This window comes from Sus scrofa, chromosome 16 (assembly GCF_000003025.6).
Source record: "Sus scrofa isolate TJ Tabasco breed Duroc chromosome 16, Sscrofa11.1, whole genome shotgun sequence".
Lineage (NCBI taxonomy): Eukaryota > Metazoa > Chordata > Mammalia > Artiodactyla > Suidae > Sus > Sus scrofa.
In genome coordinates, this window is record NC_010458.4 from 52,911,984 (window position 1) to 52,934,971 (window position 22,988).

A 22,988-nucleotide genomic window follows, 5' to 3' on the forward strand; every position below is an offset into this window, starting at 1 on the left:
CACAGCAACGCACGATCTGAGCCATGTCTGTGACCTACACCCCAGCTCTCTGCAATGCTGGATCCTTAACCCACTAGCAAGGCCAGGGATCGAACCTGCCTCATGGATGCTAGTCAGATTCGTTAACCACTGAGCCACAATTCTTTGGATAGCATTTACCTGTCTGCAGTGAACTGTAATGTGGCATATAGCTATCACCTACATCATTCCACCACTACCACCATTTGATGAGGGTTACTGAGGGGATTAAATGAGATAAAATTTATAACGTGTATGTAAGTTATTAGATCTATCAGCCTACACTGATAGTATCTTTGGCTCTGCTTCTAGAGAGCCGAGACTGCATCTCTGTGGTTCTCTGTAAAGGAGGATGATGTAGGGAAGGCTCCGCAATGAACAGCCCCCGTGTCTAGCTCCACCACATTCAGTTCAACTTTGGATATGCGGCTAATCACTTTGAGTCTCAGTTTTCCCATCTATAAAATAAGGATAAAAATGCCCATTTTTGAGGATTATTGCATATATTAAATAACACAGGGAAAATGGAGAATGCTTAATAAATATCACTGGTGCTATCGGTATTATACTATTAGCACCTAGAACAGTGCCTGATACATATGAGGGAACTACTGTAACTGAATGAGAAGCAGTTGCTCAATTAAAGGTAAATTTCAAAAATATCTTAGTTTCTTAACACCTAATATAGAAAAATGACTAACTGAAGGAAACATTGGCACATCCTTAAATATACAACATATACATACATTATATTTAAACTATGTAATCTCGCTCTTCTAAGATAAACTATTTTCTAAATTGGAATTAATGAGAACAGTGATAACGATCCCTGCAGGCAGATAAGGTGCCAGATAGAGTGGATGCTTCGAAAGTTCTATGCTTGAATCCTGGTTTTGCTACTATTAGCTGTCTGGTGTTGGATGAAGTCTCTTCACTCATCTGTAATTAAGAGACATAATGTATACTTCATAAAGTTAGCTGTGAGGATCAAGTGACAAAAAACGTGTACAGTCCCCTTGCTCAGTGTCTAGCACTTAAATGACAGCCATGAGCACTTTTGTGGTTCTGAGTTTACCATGGACTGAACAGAGGTGATTATGGTGAACAGATAAAGTGTGACCACGAGGCTGCCAGTCTAAGACCCTCCCTCGGGGAGCAAGGTAAAGCTGAGTACTCAGAACAAAGACAAACGCAGGACTCGACCACTGAAACTCTTCCCTTGGGCTACTGAGGGGCAGATCAAAAAACTTCCCGACTCCCTCTCTTTCCTCAAATTTTGAGGCAAATATGGATATATGAGACCAGCCACCAAAATGTGCAGGGAGACGTCAAGGAGCAAACACTAATGCAAAGCAATGTGAGCAGCAACTCGGCTTCAACGTCACTGCCTCAGAAAGGCCTTGCCTGACCACACTTCCTAAAACCATACCGCAGTGCCTGCCTTCTACCCTCAGCCACTTTGCGACCCCACAAATGACTTCCCTTTTCTTAGGGGTCTTGCTACGACCAGCTGTTCACTTACACTCTTTATGCCGTCTTTCCTACTAGAATGTCAGCGCCTTAGGGAAGGAACGTGGTCTGTTGGCTCATGCCTCCCCAGTGCTAGAAGAGGGTCTGGTGCTCAAGAAGTATCTGTGTCGTGACTGAATAACAGCAGTTATACCCTGAGTGCTTATTATGTGCAGGCATGAATTTACTCAACAAACACCCACGTAGCTCTTGCTATATTCAAACCACGGTTGCGAGTCATTAATGGTCACAAAAATCCTATGGAGTGGGAGGATGATCTCCTCCACTTTACAGGTAAACAGAGAGGCTGAGGACTTAAGGACTTTATCCGACATCCTTGGGCTGGTAAATGTCAGTGAACCAGGGTCCCCAGTTAGGTCTGCTTTACCCCCAACTTCGTGTTTCCCCCCCTATGTCTCTGATGGGGTGGAAGGTGCCAAAGGTGGCGACTGAAGTCAGGGTCACAGACTCTGGAGCTTGCAGTCGCATGAAGTTAGAAGAGGCTGAAGAACAATCATCTTGGTTCTGGTGAGCAGAAAGGAATTCCTCAGCAATCACTTGCGTTTAAGGTAGGCAAAAGAGAGACACTGGTGCCTTGTGCCTATAGAAATGTTCGTTTCGGTTAGCACGGTTCCTATTACTGTGATGGGATATGTTGTATTATCTAAGCTGGAAAACTGGTCATTTTGTTTATCTCATGCAAACAGTTTTATACAACATCTACTACAGATTTTTTCCTCATCTGTGTTACCCATGGAGGCCTCATTTATTGTTTCTGACACAAAAAAGAGAAAATATGAGTTTACTCTCTTATAACTTCATATTCAAGTACTCAATTTAGCATGCCAGATGTCTATGTGATCATTTTATGAATAATAACGGCAGTTATTTTCTAACAGCCAGTTTTTTTTCTAACAAGACAAGGGCTCAGACATGAGTATAATTTGAAGGTGAAGTGCCAATTTATAGGCTACTATTTTCACTGGCATCAGGAAAAGTAAATATTAATATAACAGCGTGAGTTCTCAGTCATGCATAGATAAGATAATATTCTTCAGCTTTTGGGGAAAACCCAGAGCTAAATCCTCTACTGAATTTCCAAGGATCTGATTCAACAGAAATTTATGCATTTTATGAATTTCATTTTTTTTCCTTCAGAGAAGTCACATTGAAATACAAATAGTAGCTCTTTCAGTATGTGGGCTCTTGGATATTTTATTTATAGGACACTTTGTTATTTTGTATAACTTAAAACCTAGGTTGGTGGGAATGTGTAATGGTGCAGCCAACATAATACGATGCAGCCACTGTGGAAAACAGTTTGGCAGTTACTCAAAAAGCGAAATACAGAGTTGTCAGATGACCCAGCAATTTTATTCCTGGGTATATGCCCAAGAGAACTGAAAGCATATGTCCACACAAAAACTTAACACATGAATGTTCAGAGTAGCATTACCACAACAGCCAAATGGTGGAAGCAACCCAGCTCTTCACTGACTGAGAGCTGGTAAATAGAATGTGGTCTATCCACACAGCTGAATGTTAGTCAGCCAGAACGAGGAATGGGGTACTGGCATCTTCGGAAACATGGATGAACCTTGACAATATTACGGTACTTGAAAGAATTCAAATACAAAGGTTTCGTGTGATATGATTCTACTCACACTAAATGTCGAAAATGGGCAAATCCATAGCGACAGAAGAAATCAGCAGCTTCCAGCGGCTGGGGGTAGGGCTATTGGGGAGTGACTATGTTAAGGCACAGGGTGTCCTCCTGGGGCAATGAACATACTCTGTAATTAAATAATCGTGAGAGTTGTACACCTTGTAAATAGTCTAAATACCACTGAATTGCATACTTTGCCAGAGTAACTTTTATAGTATGAGATTCACACACACAAAAAGCCAAAACCCCAAAACCTACCACCAACAAAAATATGGGTTTGCTTCCCACCATCCCCCCCCTTTAAATGTATACAGAACAGAGAAACTTATTTTCTCCAATTCAAATGCAAATAGCAGCTAGATTACTGGGGGACTGGGGGAGTGGCCAAGGAGAAGCAAGTAATACAAATAAAATGGTAATAATAAATGATGGTAGCCAACAGTTACTGAGAATTTATTGTATAATAAATATTGTGTGAAATATTTCGGTGTTAGTGATAGGTCAGTATGATAGGCTGAATAATGCTTCCAAAGATGTCAGCATCCTAATTCCTGGCAAGTGTGAATACGTTAGGTTATATGACGAAGGATGCTAATCAACTGACTTTAAAAGAGAAGATTAGGAGTTCCTGTCATGGCTCAGCGCTAACAAACCTGACTAGTATCCATGAGGATGTGGGTTTGGTGTAGATCCCTGGCCTCCCTCAGTGGGTTAAAGATCTGGTGTCGCCGTGAGCTGCGGCTCAGATGGCGTTGCTATGGCTGTGGCTGTGGCCAGCAGCTGCAGCTCTGATTCGAACCCTAACCTGGGGACTTCCATATGTGCAGGTGTGGCCCTAAAAACAAAACAAACCAAAAGAGAGAGAGAGAGAGAGAGGGAATGTTATTCTGGGTTATCCAGGTGGGTCCCATGTAAACACCTTGTTCTTAGCCCACATGGACTTCTGACCTCCAAAACTATAAAATACACTTGTAATATTTAAGCCATTACACTTGTGGAGATTCGTTAAAAGAGTAATAGGAAACTCATATATCAATAAGGATCAAGTCTAATGCTATGAAGCTCTTAATGAGAATTAAGAGGAGAGACAAACAAGAAGATACAAAGGAAACGAGTGAAGAAAATGCAGCTGGGCTTCCATATGCACTAGTTCCACATCCTTGAATTCAACCTATCAGAGGTCAGAAATATTCAGGAAAAAAAATTCTAGAAAGTTTCAAACAACAAAACTTGAATCTGCCATGGCTGGCAACTATCTACAGAGTGTTTATAGCAAAGGCAGATTTTGGTATCTAGGGGGTGGTCCTGGAACCAAGCCCTTGTGTATACTGAGGACAACTGTAATCCATTTAAACCAAGTACTGGAGAATAATCTTAGAGCCAGTGTCTTGTGCAGGTCTCAGTCCACATCATCTGCTGTTTCAGTGCTTCAGTAGGAGAGCACTTTGAAAGTTCTATTAGAAAAAGGCTTGAGAAATGTGCATGGCTAGACCTAACCTGGGCCCAAGTTTGCTAGAATGGCCTAGGAGTTCTACCTGGCTTTGAAATGACTTTTAGTTTCGGTCAGGACAGGATGCTCTAGTGTTTGTTAGGAAGTATTATCAGCTCTTGCTTCTATTGGAAAATAACAGCCCAAGTACTGAAGGCAGAGTAGGTGCATTAAGGGTACTGGATTTGCCTCATTTTGAGGTCCCAGAGTCAGTCAATGCCCAATAGTGCATTCAATAAATACCTGTCTAAGTTAACACGTACTGAGAACTTGCTTTGTGATAGCAACTGTTCCAGGCCCTTTTACACATCTTTATCTTACTTAAACCACATGACCACTCTTTAAAGTAGGTCTCTCCATTTAATAGAAGAGAAAATTGAGGTTTCCTTTAATTCCTCTCTCTAGGGAATCAGAATATTTACTTTCATTCCCAAAAGAAAAATACACCTCCTACTGCAGACTACTGTACTCCCTGTCTAAGAAACCGACCCTAAAAGTTTCATCCCTGAAGCCTCTCATTCCCTGGGGGTGCTCTGGACTCTCTACCCTCAGAACCAGGTAAGTTATTAAAATTGAATCTGGACTTAATGGGCTGCTTTCCTGCCTTCAGGGCCAGCTAATTAGTCTTAATTATCTCATTACAGAATCTAAGTATTTCCAGCTGCTTCTTTACCCCTTATTGCCCACCTCCCCCCCAACAATGTCTATATTCCAGATAGTTTCTGCCAAGTCACGGACACAGGTGATATATTGATGTATTCTTCCTATCTATCAGAACATTAGCCATTTCTGATCAAGTGTCTCACTTTCTAAATCCTCCTGGGATATCTACCTCTGTGTTCTTTTTTCCATGAGAAGAAATATGCTTTAGCCACTTATTCGATATAAGAACAAATTTCAAAAACTACACTTGACTTTCACTGACCATAGAACAGTAATACATCTATATAGGGCAAATAATAAACACGAATCTTATCTGTGTATTCGATAGAAGCTTGGAAAGTAATCCCTTCTCCCTTCTTCTCACTGCCCTCAAGCCTAAAATCAATCATTCAGTCCACATAGTCCAAATGAAAACAAAGAAGAAAAAGTTACACTTCCTAATTGATTGAGAATGTGAAAGGCGAAATAACAGCTTAGCAGAAGTGAACATGTGGTGAGAGGGCTACAAGTTATAGCACTGACCTTGGGCAAGTCATTTCATCCCTCTGCATCTCACTTTTCTAACAGGTAATGCAATAATACCTATTTCATATGGGCTGTTGTGAAGATCAAAGAGGAAAATGTATGTGAAAGTGGTCTATGAACCATGAAATTTGTCAACAAATGTTATTACTAAAAAGAAAAGGAGGGGAGTTCCCTGGTGGCCTAGCAGGTTAAAGATCTGGCATTGTTACCAATGTGGCACTGGGCTTGATCCTAGCTCAGGAACTTCCGCATGCTATGGGTGCAGATCAAAATTAAAATAAATAAATAAGAGAAAAAGAGTTTCTTTCCTCAGTGTATTTTCACTTCTATCTCTCCCCGCTGCCGCACCTTTTTTTTTTTTAGGGCCATACTTAAGGCATAGTTTCCGGGCTGGGGTCAAACTGAAGTTGCAGCTGCTGGCCTATGCCACAGTCATAGCAATGTCGCATCTGAGCTGCACCTGCAACTTACACCACAGCTTGTGGCAGTGCTAGATCCTTAACCCACTGAGGGAGGCCAGGGACCAAACCTGAATCCTCATGCACACTATGATGGGTTCTTCACCTGCTGAGCCACAACAGGAACTCCCTCACTTCTAACTTTAGCAGATATTTCTAGAATAGCTTTCTCTCTTTCTTTTTTTTTCTTCTTAGGGTGGCACCTGCAGCATATGGAAATTCCCAGGCTGGGGGCTGAATCAGAGCTGCAGCTGCTGGCCTGCACCACAGTCATACCAGATCTGAGCTACGTCTGCAACCCACACCACAGTTCACAGCAACGTCGGATCCTTAACCCACAGAACGAAGCCAGGGATAGAACCCGCATCCTCATGGATACTAGTCGGGTTCTTAATCCGCTGAGCCACAATGGGAACTCCTAGAATAGTCTTTTATTTAATTCATTTACTTGTTATTCAAAATTTCTCAAATTTAAGCTAGAGAAATATCTTCAGGTGCCAATTACCTGTTATAAGCCACAAGAGTAGTTGGATACTGTATTACCTTCATCCCTAAAGAGAGAACTGTCTTTTGATGTCTATAAACACCATTTGAATATTAGTATCCCCCGATCATTAAAAGTATGACTGCGTGCTAGGTTCTGACTATCTGAGGAAAGCGCTGTTCACTTAGATCCCATCAACATGATTCTCATCTGAGTAGTTCAATCTAAGATGCAATCATAAAATGTCCAAGGAAAAATCAACTGTGACACTGAGCAATTCTAAATTTATGGTTGGTTAAAACTTAATTTGCAACGAACAATATTCTCTATAAAACAAAAAGCTTTGTTGTAGTTCTTTCCCACACTTCCTCTTTCCAATATTTGTCAACGGAATTCACCTCCATTCAAATTAAACAAAATAGAAGGTTTTTATTTATTCAAGTATTTTACACTGAAAAGCTCCCTGGAGGTTCTCCATTTACTGGCTTGGGTAATATTATCTTTCCTTTAGTTTATTAGATTGACAAAGTTAATTTAAAAATAACCTTGGGAACTTTAAGTGATTCTTGGAAGGGCTAACTAACATGCATACACATATGGTCGGTCACCTATTTTCTTCTGTATATATGCTAGCTCATTAAGGGGTTTTTTGCATTAATTTTTATAATTTCTGAAAATACAAAAAATATGTTGCCAACATGAAACATCATCATTCTGATGATAAAATGCTTTTAATTCTGTTCTTTATACAAGTGAACATTTTGTCTAGTTTAGCCAAGGAGCAATCTGATAAAGTGGTACAACTGTTTATTGCCAACCCCCCTCCCCATTTTAATCTGAAATACAACCTGGGGCACATAGCATCTAATTAAATTCATACAAAGTACAAATTATTGAATAGAAACCAAAATGCATTTCAAAGTAAATACCAATTAATGTGACACCCAATTTCTTTCTCTTTTCTAGTCACTCCAATGTGTATGGCTTATATACAAAACATATTCAATTTCTTTTGTAGGATTCAATTAAAATATGCTTTATATTTCAATCTAATAATCACATCCAACACTTTGCAAGTAGGTTGGTTAGGCAGTTTTTCTATTTGATTCTTACAAAAAAACCCAATGACATAAAAAGCTCCTCTTCAAATTTTTCTTTGTTTAATTTGAGAAGAATTCTCATCACCCGATATTCCTTTCATATAATACGTGGATCTGTGCTTCTTTTGATAACGGCACTATTTCTTTTTTCCTTGTTTCCATGACAGTGAACACACAATAGAAAACTACAAAGCCATATATATAGGAATTCTGACAGCAACATCCAGTCAATCTAGTTTGTGAGACAAGGCTTCAAATAATAAAACTGTGTTCAACAACAGTCAACAAATGATCCCCTATAAAGCAATAACTTGAACAGACAGCAACAAGTGACTAATCGAGCACAACAGTGGCCAAGCGTAACTAATCACTTGCAAAGGTAATCAGCCACTTGATTTGTTTTGTTTTGGAGAGGCCAATGATCAAAGCTACTCCAGAGAGAACACGGCAGGCAGAGCTGGCTTCAGGAGCATGATCATGCCATTTTGGTTACAGTACACTTGTGTGTCATTCATTCATCAAAAACTAACTGAGCACCTTCAGTGTAGACATACTGAGATTGGTGCTAGAAAACATGAAAAAAGCAGAGTCTATACCTTACAGGGGATCAACATATTTTGGGAAGAAGAGCAACTCTGGTTCTTAACAAGGGAAGAAAGCTCTGGTAATATAGACCACAAATCATCACTTGATGCTTACAACATACATTTATTTATTTTTTTGGCTGCACCTGCAGCACACAAAAATTCCCAGGCCAGAATTCAAACCTGAGCCATAGCAGTGACAATGCCAAATCCTTAACCCCTAGGCCAACAGGGAACGCCTATGTTTCATTATTTTAAAAAGTGAAAAACACTAATAAATAAAGCTTCTTTTCAAATGATATATAATTTCCACGCGTGTAGTTGCTATTGTTTTTAATTTTATCTCTTTCCAGATTCAATATACTTATAATGAGCATCTACATAGACCAGGTACTTCCACACTGCCTCATCTTTTTCTTTTTCCCAAGGTATCTAAAAATTGTTTTCCATGTCATAGATATTTACCTAAAAATATGTGAATTAAAGAATATCAATTTATACAGTCTTGGGTTAAATATTTCAAATGAATCTAATCCTTTGAAACCTAATAATAGCCTATTATTCAAATTATATATTTTTACTTCAGTTTCTCGCACCTCATAGGTTACATTAAGCAATGCTAAATAAAAGTACTCTTCAAAAAGGCAATGTGTGGAGTTCCTGTCATGGAGTCAGCAGTAACAACCTGACTAGTTATTCACGAGGATGTGCGTTTGATCCCTGGCCTCGTTCAATGGGTTAAGGAGCCAGTGTTGCCATGACCTGTGGTGTAGATCACAGGCACGGCTCAGATCCCATGTTGTGGCTGTGGTGTAGGCAAGCAGCTGCAGCTCTGATTCAATCCCTAGCCTGGGAACTTCCATATGCTGCACTTGCGGCCCTAAAAAGCAAACAAACAAAAAACAAAAACAAAAAAAACACCACACACACACACACACAAAACTAAAGGCAATGGGCAATGCAGTGTCTTTTTGTACCATCGTGACTACCAATTACCAACGCAATGGTAGGAGTGCTGTCAATAGTGACAGTGCTATCCTGCAGCCTAAGGTACCATAGATTTATGAGGCGTTCCTTTGTCTATGCTGACCATCGGAAAAAGGGATCTTGACTCATTCCATTCCAGGTCCTGAAGACGTGGATGACAAGAACCTACTTCTAGGAAATCGCCTCCAGCTAGTTCTGTTTAACTTTGGTCTCCCCACTTCTTTCTCTGTTTGACAGGGTCAGTCAAAGAGCACTTTGAAGGCTTAGCTAATAAATCAAGTCTAGACAAGGGTTGCATGATCGCCTTTAATGTTTGGACAACGGCGCAAGCAAGACAGCTAGCTCCTTGAGGGCAGGGGCCAGTGTGCCTGACTGGTCTTTGTCTTGCCCTCAGAGCTCAGGGCAGTGTGCTCTCTAAACGGCTATGGAGGACGATGCTCTCCTGCTCTCCAAGGCAGCAGCCGAGAGGTAACACAGGCCAGTGTGCAGTATGCAAAGCTGTCACTCAGAGCTCAGCTTGCCGAAGGTAGCAGATGATTGGGTTTTGCATGCCTGGTTTACACTCTTCAAATATTTATAGACAGTTCTCTTTGCCTCAAGCCCTAGTTGTCACTTAGCCAAGTTATACATACATGGTTCTTTTAATCTTTCCTTAGAAATCAATCCCACTAAAGCTCCTTAATCATTCTGGTTGTATTTCTCTCAACTTTTGGCTGTTTGTCTTTCTGGTAATTTATTCTGTTGAAATGCATCTAAGTAATACAGATGTGGAGTGGAGACAGGTTTAGTCACCTTTCCATTACAAGGGTCAGTGCCTTTAATGAGCAAAATAAGAATATTTATCCTTTTTCTTTATGTACGATCATGTTTTAAAAAAAATTCATGTTTAAGTTGATGGATCAATCAATACATTGCAAGAGAAAGGAAGAAAAAAGTATCATCAGTATTATATTCTCTAAGGATGATATCGTCATTGATTGAACTCTCTCATGAGTCTATAAACTGATTAGTTTAGCCTGCAGTATTCAAACATGGGGGAAAATGCCAATCCAGAAAACATGGTCAACACAGAGAGGCTTAAGTGCTCATCCCAAGGTGACTGTCTACCTGTGGATACTCTGGCTAACTTCAGCTTTCCAATGAAGCAAATAAAGAAACAGGGGAATTTTCCCCATTATACAACTAATACAGTAAAGAAAATTTCAAATAACCAGAGATGACGGATAGTTACCTACAGTGCACAACCCACAGACAACATTTAACATTTTTGAAGAATTTCATTTAAGCTGTTTTGGGGATGCATTGTTTTTTCCCTCCCAGTGGGTATGCTCATCATCATCTGCACAGTTTAATATCTTACTTTTTCACTTAATATTATAACATTTCAGGTATTGCTTTGTCTTCAATTCGTAATTTTTAATGACTACAGACTATTCCATCAAGTAAGTAGATGTGCCTTAATTTTACAATTGCCTGTTGTTGGACATGGAGATCACTTCCATTTTTTCTGTAGGTTAAGTGTCATTACAAAGAAAGTCTTTGTGTTTAATAAAGCTTTTCTGTGTTTAGGATTTCTCTTTGATTTGGGGCAGTAAAATTAATGGATCAAAGGATACCTAGAAAATAAATTTTGAAGTAAAGCATTAATGTAAGTACTATTTGAAGTTTAACATACCACTCAATTACAAAGATGGGTCCTTTGGCTCTGATGCTCAAATCTTAGAAAGTTGTAAAAAAACTATCTAAGATGGAAAATTCCAAAAAGTTAAATGTGGTGATCACAAGTAGGCCATTCACACAAGTACACTGTTGATCCTCTATTAATTCAGCTTAAATTCTTAAGCCTTACCTAGATCTACCATCAGAAGACGAGTGAGGGCTGTGTAGAAGGTTGTTCGGCACCTGAAGTCACTGAGACTGTAACTGTCACTGATGCCAAGGAAGGGGAAGTGTTCACTCTAATGAAAGCAAAAGAGCATCCAAAGTTAATGCTTTACCTAAACTACCCAGAAAACTCTAGTCAATAATGAAAGGAAATAAGACTCACCGTGTGATTTTTTAACATGAATTTCACAGCATCAATCTTCACAAGTTTTTTTAAAAGGATATAGGTAATAGAAGTTAAGGAATCTGGGGAAATAGAATTGTCTTATCAATAAGTAATAGATCACAAAATAATTCTGAACTCTAATGGCATCAATTTCTATTTATGAAGAATAAATATTATTTCTAAAGAGTATTATTCCTATAGAAATGCCTTTCATTCTGTTAAGAATGATAATCCATTATTAACCAGTGCAATTACTTTTCCTATCTTATACATATTCTAGTTATGGAAAGGAGGAATGAATTTTATAATTAAGACAAAAACTTTACTATTAAAGCCTTGATAGTGGAAAATTAAAACTGACCCTTTTTACATTTTGGGGGTAACTTGAGAATTTCTTTTCACTTAATATTATTTCATAAAAAATAATTATGAAAGATCTATGATAGACTATCAAGAAAGAAAATTATTCACTTCTAAGGAACATGAGCTCAGTTAGCAGAAATCTAAGGAAATTCTGCTTTAGATGAAGAAAACTGGAATACAATTAGAAGGATATGGCAGACTGCATGTCATTAAGTATCAAAGGACAGGTTTAAAAGACCTAATATTTCTCATGTACCTACTAGGTGCAAGGCATTTTATATTTGTTAACTCACCTAATCATCACAATTGCACCATTGAACATTATTTATTGTGTCTAATCTGTAGATGAGAAAACAGAAGTTCAGAGAAATTAAGGTACTTGCCCAACGTTATGCAGCTATGGACTGAGACTGCTGAGATCTGACCTGAGGTTTGACTCCAAAGGGCATGTTCTTTCTACTCTACCACATTATCACCTGAACAGTTCAACTCAGAACTAGAAGAGTCGAAAAATCATAAACATGACCACAAAAAAGCCTAAATAATCTCTGCTTAATGGTGTCATCACAGAAGGGCTGAAGCGGGTTCTAAGAACATCTACTCAGTATACCAACACCCTCTGCTCGCACCTAGGGTTTCCTTCGTCATGTGTTTTCTACTCTAGCTAGGGTATCTCTTGGGCATATCCCTACGGATTTACTCACAGCTTGCGTCAGGCTATAAGAATCTTACACGGTTCCATTCATGTCCCAATAAAAACACTGGCTCTTTACCTTCACATTATTTCCAAATGTATGTTGCTTCTGTAGAGTGGCACTGATAGGCCTAATTTAAAATTTTAGTCACTCAGGTGTAGGTGTAAAAGAGAAGAAAAGACACTTGGAAGGAACACATGTCAGGAAACCCGGGCTTTCAGCTTGACTACACCATTCAGTCAGCTGGATGAGTTTGAGTACTATACTGAGCCACTCTTAGTCTGTGTTTCCCTCTCCAAGCAATCAGGATATCACCAAACTGTCTCGAGGGCTGTTGTGAGGATAGGATGATACAAATGTCTTAGCCAATTGTAAATCAGGAAGGAAGACACAAAGATGCAGAGCATGGGAGTTCCCATTGTGGCTCATCGGAAACCAATCTGACTAATAACCATGAGGACGACGCAGGTTCAATCCCTGACCTCGCTCAGTGGGTTAAGGATCCGGCATTGCCATGAGCTGTGGTTGCAGACGTGGCTCAGATCCCACATTGCTGTGGCTGTGGTGTAGGCCAGCAGCTACAGCTCTGATTTTACCCCTCGCCTGGGAACCTCTGCCGTGGGTGCGGCCCTAAAAAGACAAAAAAACCAAAAAACAAAAAAAGATGCAGAGGATGAACATTTACAGGTTAATTCTCACAATCCCACAAGAAACGTGGTATCATTTTAATTTTCAAATGAAGAAACAAAGTCAAAAAATGCAATAAAACTTTCCAAAAGACAGGCAATTAGTATGATTTAGATTCAAGACCCTCTGACTCAACAGCAACCATTCCAGTTGCATACTAAGCAACTGTATATTTAGCTTATCTCCTCATTAGACTATAAACTTTCTAAGGGTGCACCTATGCATTTTTCTCAGTACACTGCTCTCAGTGGGTGCTCTATGCACTGTGTTTCTGGCAGGCTGAAGGGCAACAAGAGCAGGGCTGACAGATACTGAGTCTTACCCTGCTTACAAAGATGCAGATTTGATGATTTTTCCTAGTGCAAATCACTGAGCAGAAGAACTGCCACTCAAACTTCCCTCTGTTAAACAGGGGTGGGGATCAATAAGCTAAGAAATATCTTAAGTAATTACCAAATACAATTCTCTTAAAATTGCAAAGTTAAAAGTGACAGGGTCTTTGGGTAATAAGAATGCTGCCATTAATAGGAATCTTCCTGTCAGTGCTGCTAATAAACAGCAAGTCATGTTTTGACAATAGAATATTTATGGTAGCAATAAACAGAACATTCACAGGAAGAATCTCATCTGCCAAAGACACATTTTCTGCAGAATTGCATCTGTGCACTTTGTACCAAGGCCAGCCTCACTGCCTTTTAATTATATTCTAAAGAAAAAAATGATTAAGAATGAATTTTCACTTTTTTTAATAAAGAAAAAAATTATTAGAGTTCATCTGAATATTTATATTCCCTTATAGGAATTCAATACAGAGCTAGTTATGGCCCTTAAGAGGAACTGTAATGTTAAAAAATGTAAATGGATACATCATCTTTATAATCATTATACTCTCATTTTCTTCTCCTCTAAGAGACTAGGGTTCTTGTAAGTTGCACCATTTTATTGGGTGGCAGTGCTTGGTTGGATTTCAGAGGGCTGTTGACAATAGTTCATAACAGGACACATGGTATGGCAGTTAAGAGTAAGAACAACAGTAATACAAGTATAGAAGAGTAAGAGAATTTAGTAAAAGTCACTCATGGAACATTTAAATGGTAGAGCCAAGATTCAAATCCAAAGTTCAAAGGTCTGTGTGACTTGAAAGTTAGCTCTTTCCCCTGGGTTACCTCTTATCTATCCATTTGATTTTGAAGAAGCCCAATGATTCTACAGAGATCACTATCTTCTTGAGATACAACTGAAACTGGAACTAGATCCCAGAAGGGAGAGGGAAACTGTTCTTTTAGGAGGCATCAATTCATTAATGAGCCTTCGTCACACCTAGGACTGAGCAAACTCCATATCCTGGCTGATACTAACTCACAAACAAAATTCTCAGAAAATCCCTGTCTGTATCAATGTGGTTATGACAACACTGATGAAGGTGAAGATGGCCTTACTGGTAATTAGCATGACAAATGGAGAAAAGCAAGAAAAAGTCAAAAGAACGGTATATCTTAGAGATGGTCAAAATTTTGAAAATCTATACCCTTTGAAGAGGAGGATAACTGAATTAAGAATGGTATGGTTTCTTTTTTCTTTCTTTTCTTTTCTTTTTTCTGTCTTTTTGCCTTTTCTAGGGCTGCTCCCGTGGCATATGGAGGTTCCCAGGCTGGGGGTCTAATCGGAGCTGTAGCCACCGGCCTATGCCAGAGCCATAGCAATGCAGGATCTGAGCCGCATCTGCAACCTTCACCACAGCTCACAGCAACGCTGGGTCCTTAACCCACTGAGCAAGGGCAGGGATCGAACCCGCAACCTCATGGTTCCCAGTCGGATTCGTTAACCACTGCGCCACAACAGGAAGTCCAAGAATGGTATGGTTTCTTAAGTTACAGGAGTACCACATACTTTAGCAGCTAATGGGCAGGGTATCACCAAGTATGACCTCAATTCATGGTATCATGTCTTTACTAAGTACCATCATATTTTATCAATCCTAAAATGCCACCAATTATAAAAAAGTCACTACTATATGTGTTGCTAAGAAAGAAAAAGTGTCTGAAAATACCATCAATTATAAGACATTTTATTTACGTGTTAAAATGTGAATACATTTCTGCTTTAGAATCAAAGAAGTGGTACTAGATGCATGATATTTGCTAAGCACAAGAGGGTGGATAATGGTACTGATCTAGGCAATTACATAAAAGCTGCACATATTTACAAATATTACAGATAGAATTAGATCCTGATAGATCAGATGTCTTTCTGATAGAAAAAAGTTCACAGATAAGACAACTACCCATCAGAAATTATGATACGTACATAGCATAATTACTGAAACACTAGCTATTTTAAAAGTAGAATTACATCCATGAACTCTACTAGACTAAAAAATTCCAAACAGGTATAACCAAAATAAAACCTCTTAAGGGACACTAATAATTACTTATAAGGAAGAGTTGGTTCAATAGGAGGGGTAATAATATGTTCAAATCCCTGTTATGTGGTGAAGTTTTGAAACAATAGAGAAAAGGAATCAAGAGTCCTACTCTAATAGTTTACAACTAAATAGGAGAGAGGACTAGCCAATACTAGGCTATAATACATGTATCCCTAGAAATATAGAAAAGAACTAGGTGGTCAAGAACATTAAGAAAAATAAAAGATGATAGGAACACCTACTATGTGACAGGGTCAGTGGTACCAGGTGCTTTACTGTTGTTAGATAACATGGGTTATATTATCGCATATTTATTATCTTATTTAATACTTAAAAAACCACAAGAGATAGACAATATTCCCTTTTCTACAGATGAAGAAATTAAGTCTCAGAGAAATTAAATCATTTGTTGGTGTTCTTTCAGTTAACACAGTGACTAAGGACTATAACTATTACAAGATGGTGCTACCATGTCTTTAGTAAGACATGAAAATTTAAAAGAGAACCTAATTGAGTTACAATGTGTCAAATGAGGAGAGGAGCACACATGGTGATTCAGTGAAAAATAATGAAGGGTGTTTCAAGGAGAAGATAAAATAAATTTTCTTGGCCCAAGTATAAAGTACAAATTGTGGTTGAGTGGTAGATCAGGAAATTAGTTATGGGAACTCAATAAGTCAAGTACCATTAAAGGATTCGAGTTTAAATCAATAATTTTACTTTGACCCAAGAAGCAAGAAGAACTGATTCTGGGCTTTTGGGAAGAGTAATGATTAGATCAAAACAATAGTCAAGGAAGGTAAACTTGTGAAGCAAGAATCTATGAAGAACTGAGTGAATGAAGGCCTACATAAGTGGGCTACTGAAGAAGAGTAGAAGATTCTCATAGCTGATTCTAGTGTAAAATCAAATAGAGCAGATAAATTATGAGATGACTTTTCCAACGATGATAGAGACAGCAAACAAAGAAATAAATCAACATTTCCTTTGATGAGCAATGTTAATAGAAGTACGCCTGAGGGATGTAGCTGAAACTAGTTTTATTTAACATTCTGAAAACCATCTGGAGATGGTGATATTCACTGAAATAAGGCAGTACATTTTAATACTGTTTCACAAAAGCAGAATCACTACTGTTTACTACTAAATATTTCCTGTAACAGACATACCCAGTTTTACTTCCATCCTTCACTCTTGTTTCATCTCTCATCATTTACTCTTTCCTGACCCTCCCACTTCATTCAGGATTCACACTCCAGTGCTGGGAAGATCAGTGACAAGGTGAGGATATCTGGTTTGCACATAATCAAACACTTAATAGTTTATCACTTAATAGTTAACACTTAATGATCTTTTTATTCAAGATCATTAGCTATCCCTAAATGATCTTGAATAAAAAGAGCTCCCTCAAAGCCACCATATCAAAATGTCACTCACCCACATTATTTTTAATGTGTAGATTTTCAGAAAATTAGTATATGATTAATTTGAGTCAAATTTTTAAAAAGAAAAAGAAACTATATTAATAAAACAATAGTCTGAGCACTTAGGAGAAATATAAGAAACGAATTAGGGAATCAGGATTAGTTCTGTTTAAATTTAAAATCTGTGAGGGGAGGGTCCAGGTCTCATTTGTCCTTTTGCCTTTACTTAGCAAATGTTTACCTAATATTTGCTGAATTGAAATAGGCCAGTAAGATAAAGTAAATCATTAAGATGAGTATGGACAGATGGCAAAAAGCACACAAAAAAATGCTCAACATCACTGATTATTTGAGAAATTCAAATCAAAACCACTATGAGATACCACCTCACACCAGTTGGAATTGCCATCATTAATAAGTCCACAAGTAACAAATGCTAGAGAGGGTGTGGAGAAAATGGAACCTTCCTAAACTGTTGGTGGGAATGTAAATTGGTACAACCACAATGAAAAACAGTATGGAGGTACCTCAGAAAACTCAATATAGAACTACCTATGACCCAGCAATCCCACTCTTGGGCATAGATCTAGACAAAACTTTTCTTGAAAAAGACACATGCAGCCATATGTTCACTGCAGCATTATTCACAATAGCCAAGACATGGAAAGAACCTAAATGTACATCAACAGATGAATGGATTAACAAGATGTGGTATATATACACAATGGAATACTACTCAGCCATAAAAAAAGAACAAAATAATGCCGTTTGCAGCAACATGGATGGAACTAGAGACTCTCATACTAAGTGAAGTAAGTCAGAAAGAGAAAGACAAATACCATATGATATCACTTACCTCTGGAATCTAATGTATGGCACAAATGAACCTTTCCACAGAAAAGAATCCCATGGACTTGGAGAACAGACTTGTGGTTGCCAAGTGGGAGGGGGAGGGAGTGGATGGACTGGGAGTCTGGGGTTAGTACATGCAAACTATTGCATTTGGAATGGATAAGCAATGAGATCCTGCTGCATATTGCAGGGAACTACATGTAGTCACTTGTGACGGAGCATGATGGAGGATAATGTGAGAAAAAGAATGTATGTGTGTGTGTTTGAGAGAGAGAGAGAGAGAGAGAGAGAGAGAGAGAGACTGGGTTCTTTTGCTATAGAGTAGAAAATTTACAGAACACTGTAAACCAACTATAATGGAAAAAATAAAAATCATTAAAAAAAGACGACTATGGAATTCAACTTAAAAATCACTAAACTATTCCTACTCAATATTAAATCTAGATAGGGATGCAGTTCTGGTTAGTACACTTAAAACATAGAAATGAGCAAAAAAAAAAAAGGTAAATGAAGGCAGAAGAGGTTTGGGGTTGCAAAAGATCATGGTGATCAAATGGCTTGACGTGGAAACAGTTTTCAGCTTGCAAAATGAAAACAATGGAAATAAACTAATAGATAGTTTTATGACGCAGGTGGATAGGATTTATATTCATCAAATCCTAGAGTACGGAACTAAGGGAGATAGTCTCAAAGTCTTAAGAAAGTTAGTCTGAAGCCAAATGGAAGGAATTATTTCTTTAACAGGTAATCTGAGCCAGCTTCATGGATGTCCAGACTATGCACTTGCACAGGGCCTGTGCTCATAGAAGGGCCTGAAATTCTTTTTTTCTTTTGTCATTTTTGCCATTTTCCCATGGCATATGGAGGTTCCCAGGCTAGGGATTTAGACAACCTACGCCAGAGCCACAGCAACTTGGGATCCGAGCCGTGTCTGTGACCTACACCACAGCCCACGCCAACGCCGGATCCATAACCCACTGAGTGAGGCCAGGGATCAAACCTGCAACCTCATGGTTCCTAGTCAGGTTCATTAACCACTGCGCCACGATGGGAACTCCTGAAATTCTTAATTTATGAACAAGGCACCCCACATTTTTATTGCGTATTGGGCCCCATGAATTATGAATGTGGTCTTGAAATAACATGAAGAAGTTAGTAATCCTAAGAATTGCTGAAGTTAAGAATATCAATAGGGTAAAATAAGTTTGGATAAATCCCTAAGTTAATGTAGAACTCTTTAATAGGGTCTGTTTTATAAAAGCTAAAGATACTCTGAGTTTTCTTGAGGTTTTGAGGATGATGTAATAAGGGCGGCTACCAACAGAGGGCCTAACAGAAAATGAAATTTCCTTTCTCGTTCACTATCTGAAACCCAGAGACATGTGACTGCTTAAATTTGAGTAAACAATGAACTGCAGTAGAAATACTGATCATTTGTTTCTCAAAGAAAGAAAAAATTGAAACAATGATGAATAAACAGAATTTTGGATGAAATGTAGCATTTCCTTTCCTCTTTCTCAGCATTTAAAAGAAGTAGTTATTTGAATGCTTGGTATGGCTCTTATTTTCTTCCCAGTCTTCCTGGTGGCTTCATTGTTCTAATCACTTGGACAATCATACGCCTTTCTCAGTTTGACAGAAACTACAATTTATGACTAGAAAACATTTCAAAGTGGGAAAAAGATCCCTAAGTATTAAACCTGACTGTGGAGAGCTGCCCCAGGACAGTCATTTCAAACTCTGTGCATGTTAGAAAAAGCTATTTAGAATCTGGAATTCTTGAAATTTAGCCTTTGAAATTTAAAGAGTATATTAAAAGCTGCTAGATATGTTTGTGAAATGTATCATAAATGCCCCATGTGATGAATCTGGTGGGAAAACAAACTTTCTCTCAAAAAGGTCACTGGAATTTAAAGTCACAATAAACAGTCTTACCAATTAAAAAAGCTTCAAGCTTACCAACAGAAACCTTGGGGTAAATGCAACAGGGTCTTCCAGTTAAAACCTGGGGACTTAAGGTAATGGTAGCCTCCTCACACACATTATTATTTAGAAAACCAGACTATTTCTAAAAATGTCATGTCTGCTTTTTCTAAGTGAAGACAAATTCCTTTGGAGAAGAGTCTATGGAAGAAATACGTGACTTCTCGGTTTAGGACATTCTGGTCTATTTTCTCATTAACTCAAAGCAGAGTCTTCAAAGTATGGTCCTTGAGCCATCAGCATCACCTGGGACTTGCTGAAAATGCAAATTCTCAGACTTCAGTCTAAAATCTTCTAAATCAAAATTCTGGGGCTGGGAGGGGGGTATCCATCATTTGTGCTTTAACAAGAACTCCAGTGATTATGATTATTGCTAAAGTTTGGGACTATTGCCTTAGGCAAGTAATAAACACAAGGCTTTTTCAGTAATTCCTAAAAACAAGGATCTTTTGTGATTTCCATTTCCAAACAAGCAGTCTGATACAAGAACACCAAAGTTCAGACACCGGCTTTGAGGACCATAAATACTGAGTAAGATTCACTCTGAAGAAGATAAAATAGAAAATCAAAGCAATAAGTATTTGAAGACATGTCTTATAAAAGGAATAAGAAATATTTAAAAACTTTATAGTAAGACAAGTTGCTTTTCATTTATAAGTTACTAGTATATTAAATAAAATATTAATATATAAACAGTTTCCCATTAATAGAGGCCCATTGATGATTTGAATCTTGCATAACTGTTTCAATCGCTGAAGAGGCCCATCTTATTTTTAATACAGAAATAACATATTGCTTTAAAATCAGGATTTAAAAACACATTACAATAAATCGATTAGAAACAACACCACAAGCATTAGGTAACCAGTAACTGCACGGAAATAGAAACACTACTCACATATTCCATTATGTAAATGAATTCAAAGATATTTCATGACTGATCAGCTAGAAGGGACATAATGATTTATAATTCAAATAACTGAGCACTGAAATCAAATTGAGTTAATATATATTTCTAAATATGCAAACCTGAAATAATTGTTAAAAAATATAAATCAATGTACCCAAGCCGAATTCATTCCTATCCCTTGGTTTAAAATGCTATAGCTTTTAAACTTTTATCTAATAAGCTTTCTGAAAATAAGATTTTTTTATTAACTTCAGGAAGAAGTGCTCAAAAGCAATAGTAACTTGTAAAATAAAAGGTTATAATCTTAGGATTAAAGAATTATATAAAAGATAAAAGGTGATAGGAAAGGATTATAAAGAGCAGATACAAATTAGGCCTTATGCAAATTATACAAAAAAGAATACAAATCAAATTAATTTTATATTTGATTTCAATTTCAACCTAGAAAATAGGTAAATCTAAACAACAGATAATGTGCTATAAAATAACACAGGCTTCTTTCCAGATAATATGCTCTCAAAGTAATTCATTGTGAAAAGGGCAGAGTTTGCAATACTAGGAGGTACTTATAAACCACTTCATATGTTAGAAATAAAGAGTATTTCAGTGTTATTATTAAAAAAATACAGGTTGAGTTTTTTTTTTTAATAAGAAAAAATACATATCTTAAAAAGCCAAAATGACCACTGGAATTGGGTTGTACATCACTTTCCAGTAAAAAGGAAAAACAGCCTGGACAGGTGTAATTTATCATTTTTCTGATTTAATATCAAAGAAATATATTAAAATAATAAAAAGAATCCTGAAATCCTCAAAATTTGTAGTGATAAATAGCCCTCCCTGTCTTTATTGCATTATACCTACTAACAGAAATATTGCATGGTGGATTTTGCCAGACAAGGACGATTATTTTCCAATAAAAAGTTGCATATTAAATTCCAGCACAAAAGTGGGTGTCTAATACTTTGGAAATCTTTTATGGTTTGCCAAGGAACACAATTTTAAACTTAACTAATACAAACATATTCCTGGAGTGAACCTACATTAAAGATTTCCATCCAATGCCACCCATTTTTAGAATGTTGTCATATTAAAATATCAGCTAATCTTAGTGGTTAACTAAACCAACACTTATTTTTCACAACTTCTATATATTTGATGGCTAATGTATAAAAGACAATTTATATGCCCCTCTCTCATTGGCAGAAACATCATAAACAGTATCATTTAGAATCTAATGAAAAAGAATGATTCTGGTTTTAGATTTAGAGGCTAAATAGAAATCTACACATTTAACGCATAGTGGGAAATATTTTAGAGTAAATAAGATGCTGATTTGGTGGAGGAAATAATCAAAGAAGTGACCAAAAACTTATAATTCTCTTTTTATCACTCCTTTGCGCCTCTTCATTAACGAAGAAAGAAATATTCTTTTCAACTGAAATGTTGACTCTTAGGAATTCAGTTTTTATAAAATAATATTTTTAGAACATTTTGACCTTCTTGAAATTAATTACAAGCTTTCTTTTAAAACAAGAACATCCTGACAATTATAAAAATGGATTAACATATGTGGTTGCATACCTTCTTATGAATCCATTTATAAACCTGGGTGGGTATAAACATAACTTTAACTAGTGAGAAATCTATATATCCATATAAATTCAATTCTGACTCTGAATACTTCATATGATGTAGATAATATAATCTTTCAAAAATATGCATTTATAGATAAAGCTAAAGGAAAGGCTTTTTATTAAAAAAACTTGAAAATTATAAATAGGGAAAATAGCCAACAGAACACACTTATTAGACTGTTATGTACATTATCAGATATAGTAAAAGGATATCCAACAGAAAGATCATTTAGGAACTGAAGGGTCCTTGAAATTACAGGCTCACATCTTCCCCAGTATTTAAGGTTTGTAACACTAGATGTGAGAGAAAAGTTTTTAATTATAATTAAGGTATTTGCTTGTATACAGAGAACAGGGAAATAACACATACATTCATGTAAGTTAGACGACCTAAATCACAAATATCTCACAAGATGAAAGGCAGGTTTAAATACCAATGGAACATTTTCTATTCTATTCTTTTTATAGCATATTCAAAA

General features: G+C 37.4%; 1 protein-coding gene across 3 annotated transcripts in view; it reads right to left on the reverse strand.

Annotated features, from left to right (window-relative positions):
* The window catches only part of RANBP17 (RAN binding protein 17), a 323,866-nt gene that overhangs the window by 75,693 nt on the left and 225,185 nt on the right, over window positions 1-22,988 (reverse strand). For all 3 annotated transcript variants that reach the window (XM_021076681.1, XM_021076682.1, XM_021076680.1), the window contains 3 exons: window positions 22,723-22,803; window positions 11,531-11,594; window positions 11,333-11,441 (listed from right to left, as the gene is read on the reverse strand). In XM_021076681.1, the coding sequence (XP_020932340.1) occupies window positions 11,333-11,441; window positions 11,531-11,594; window positions 22,723-22,803 (254 nt within the window). The remainder of the gene's footprint in view (window positions 1-11,332; window positions 11,442-11,530; window positions 11,595-22,722; window positions 22,804-22,988) is intronic.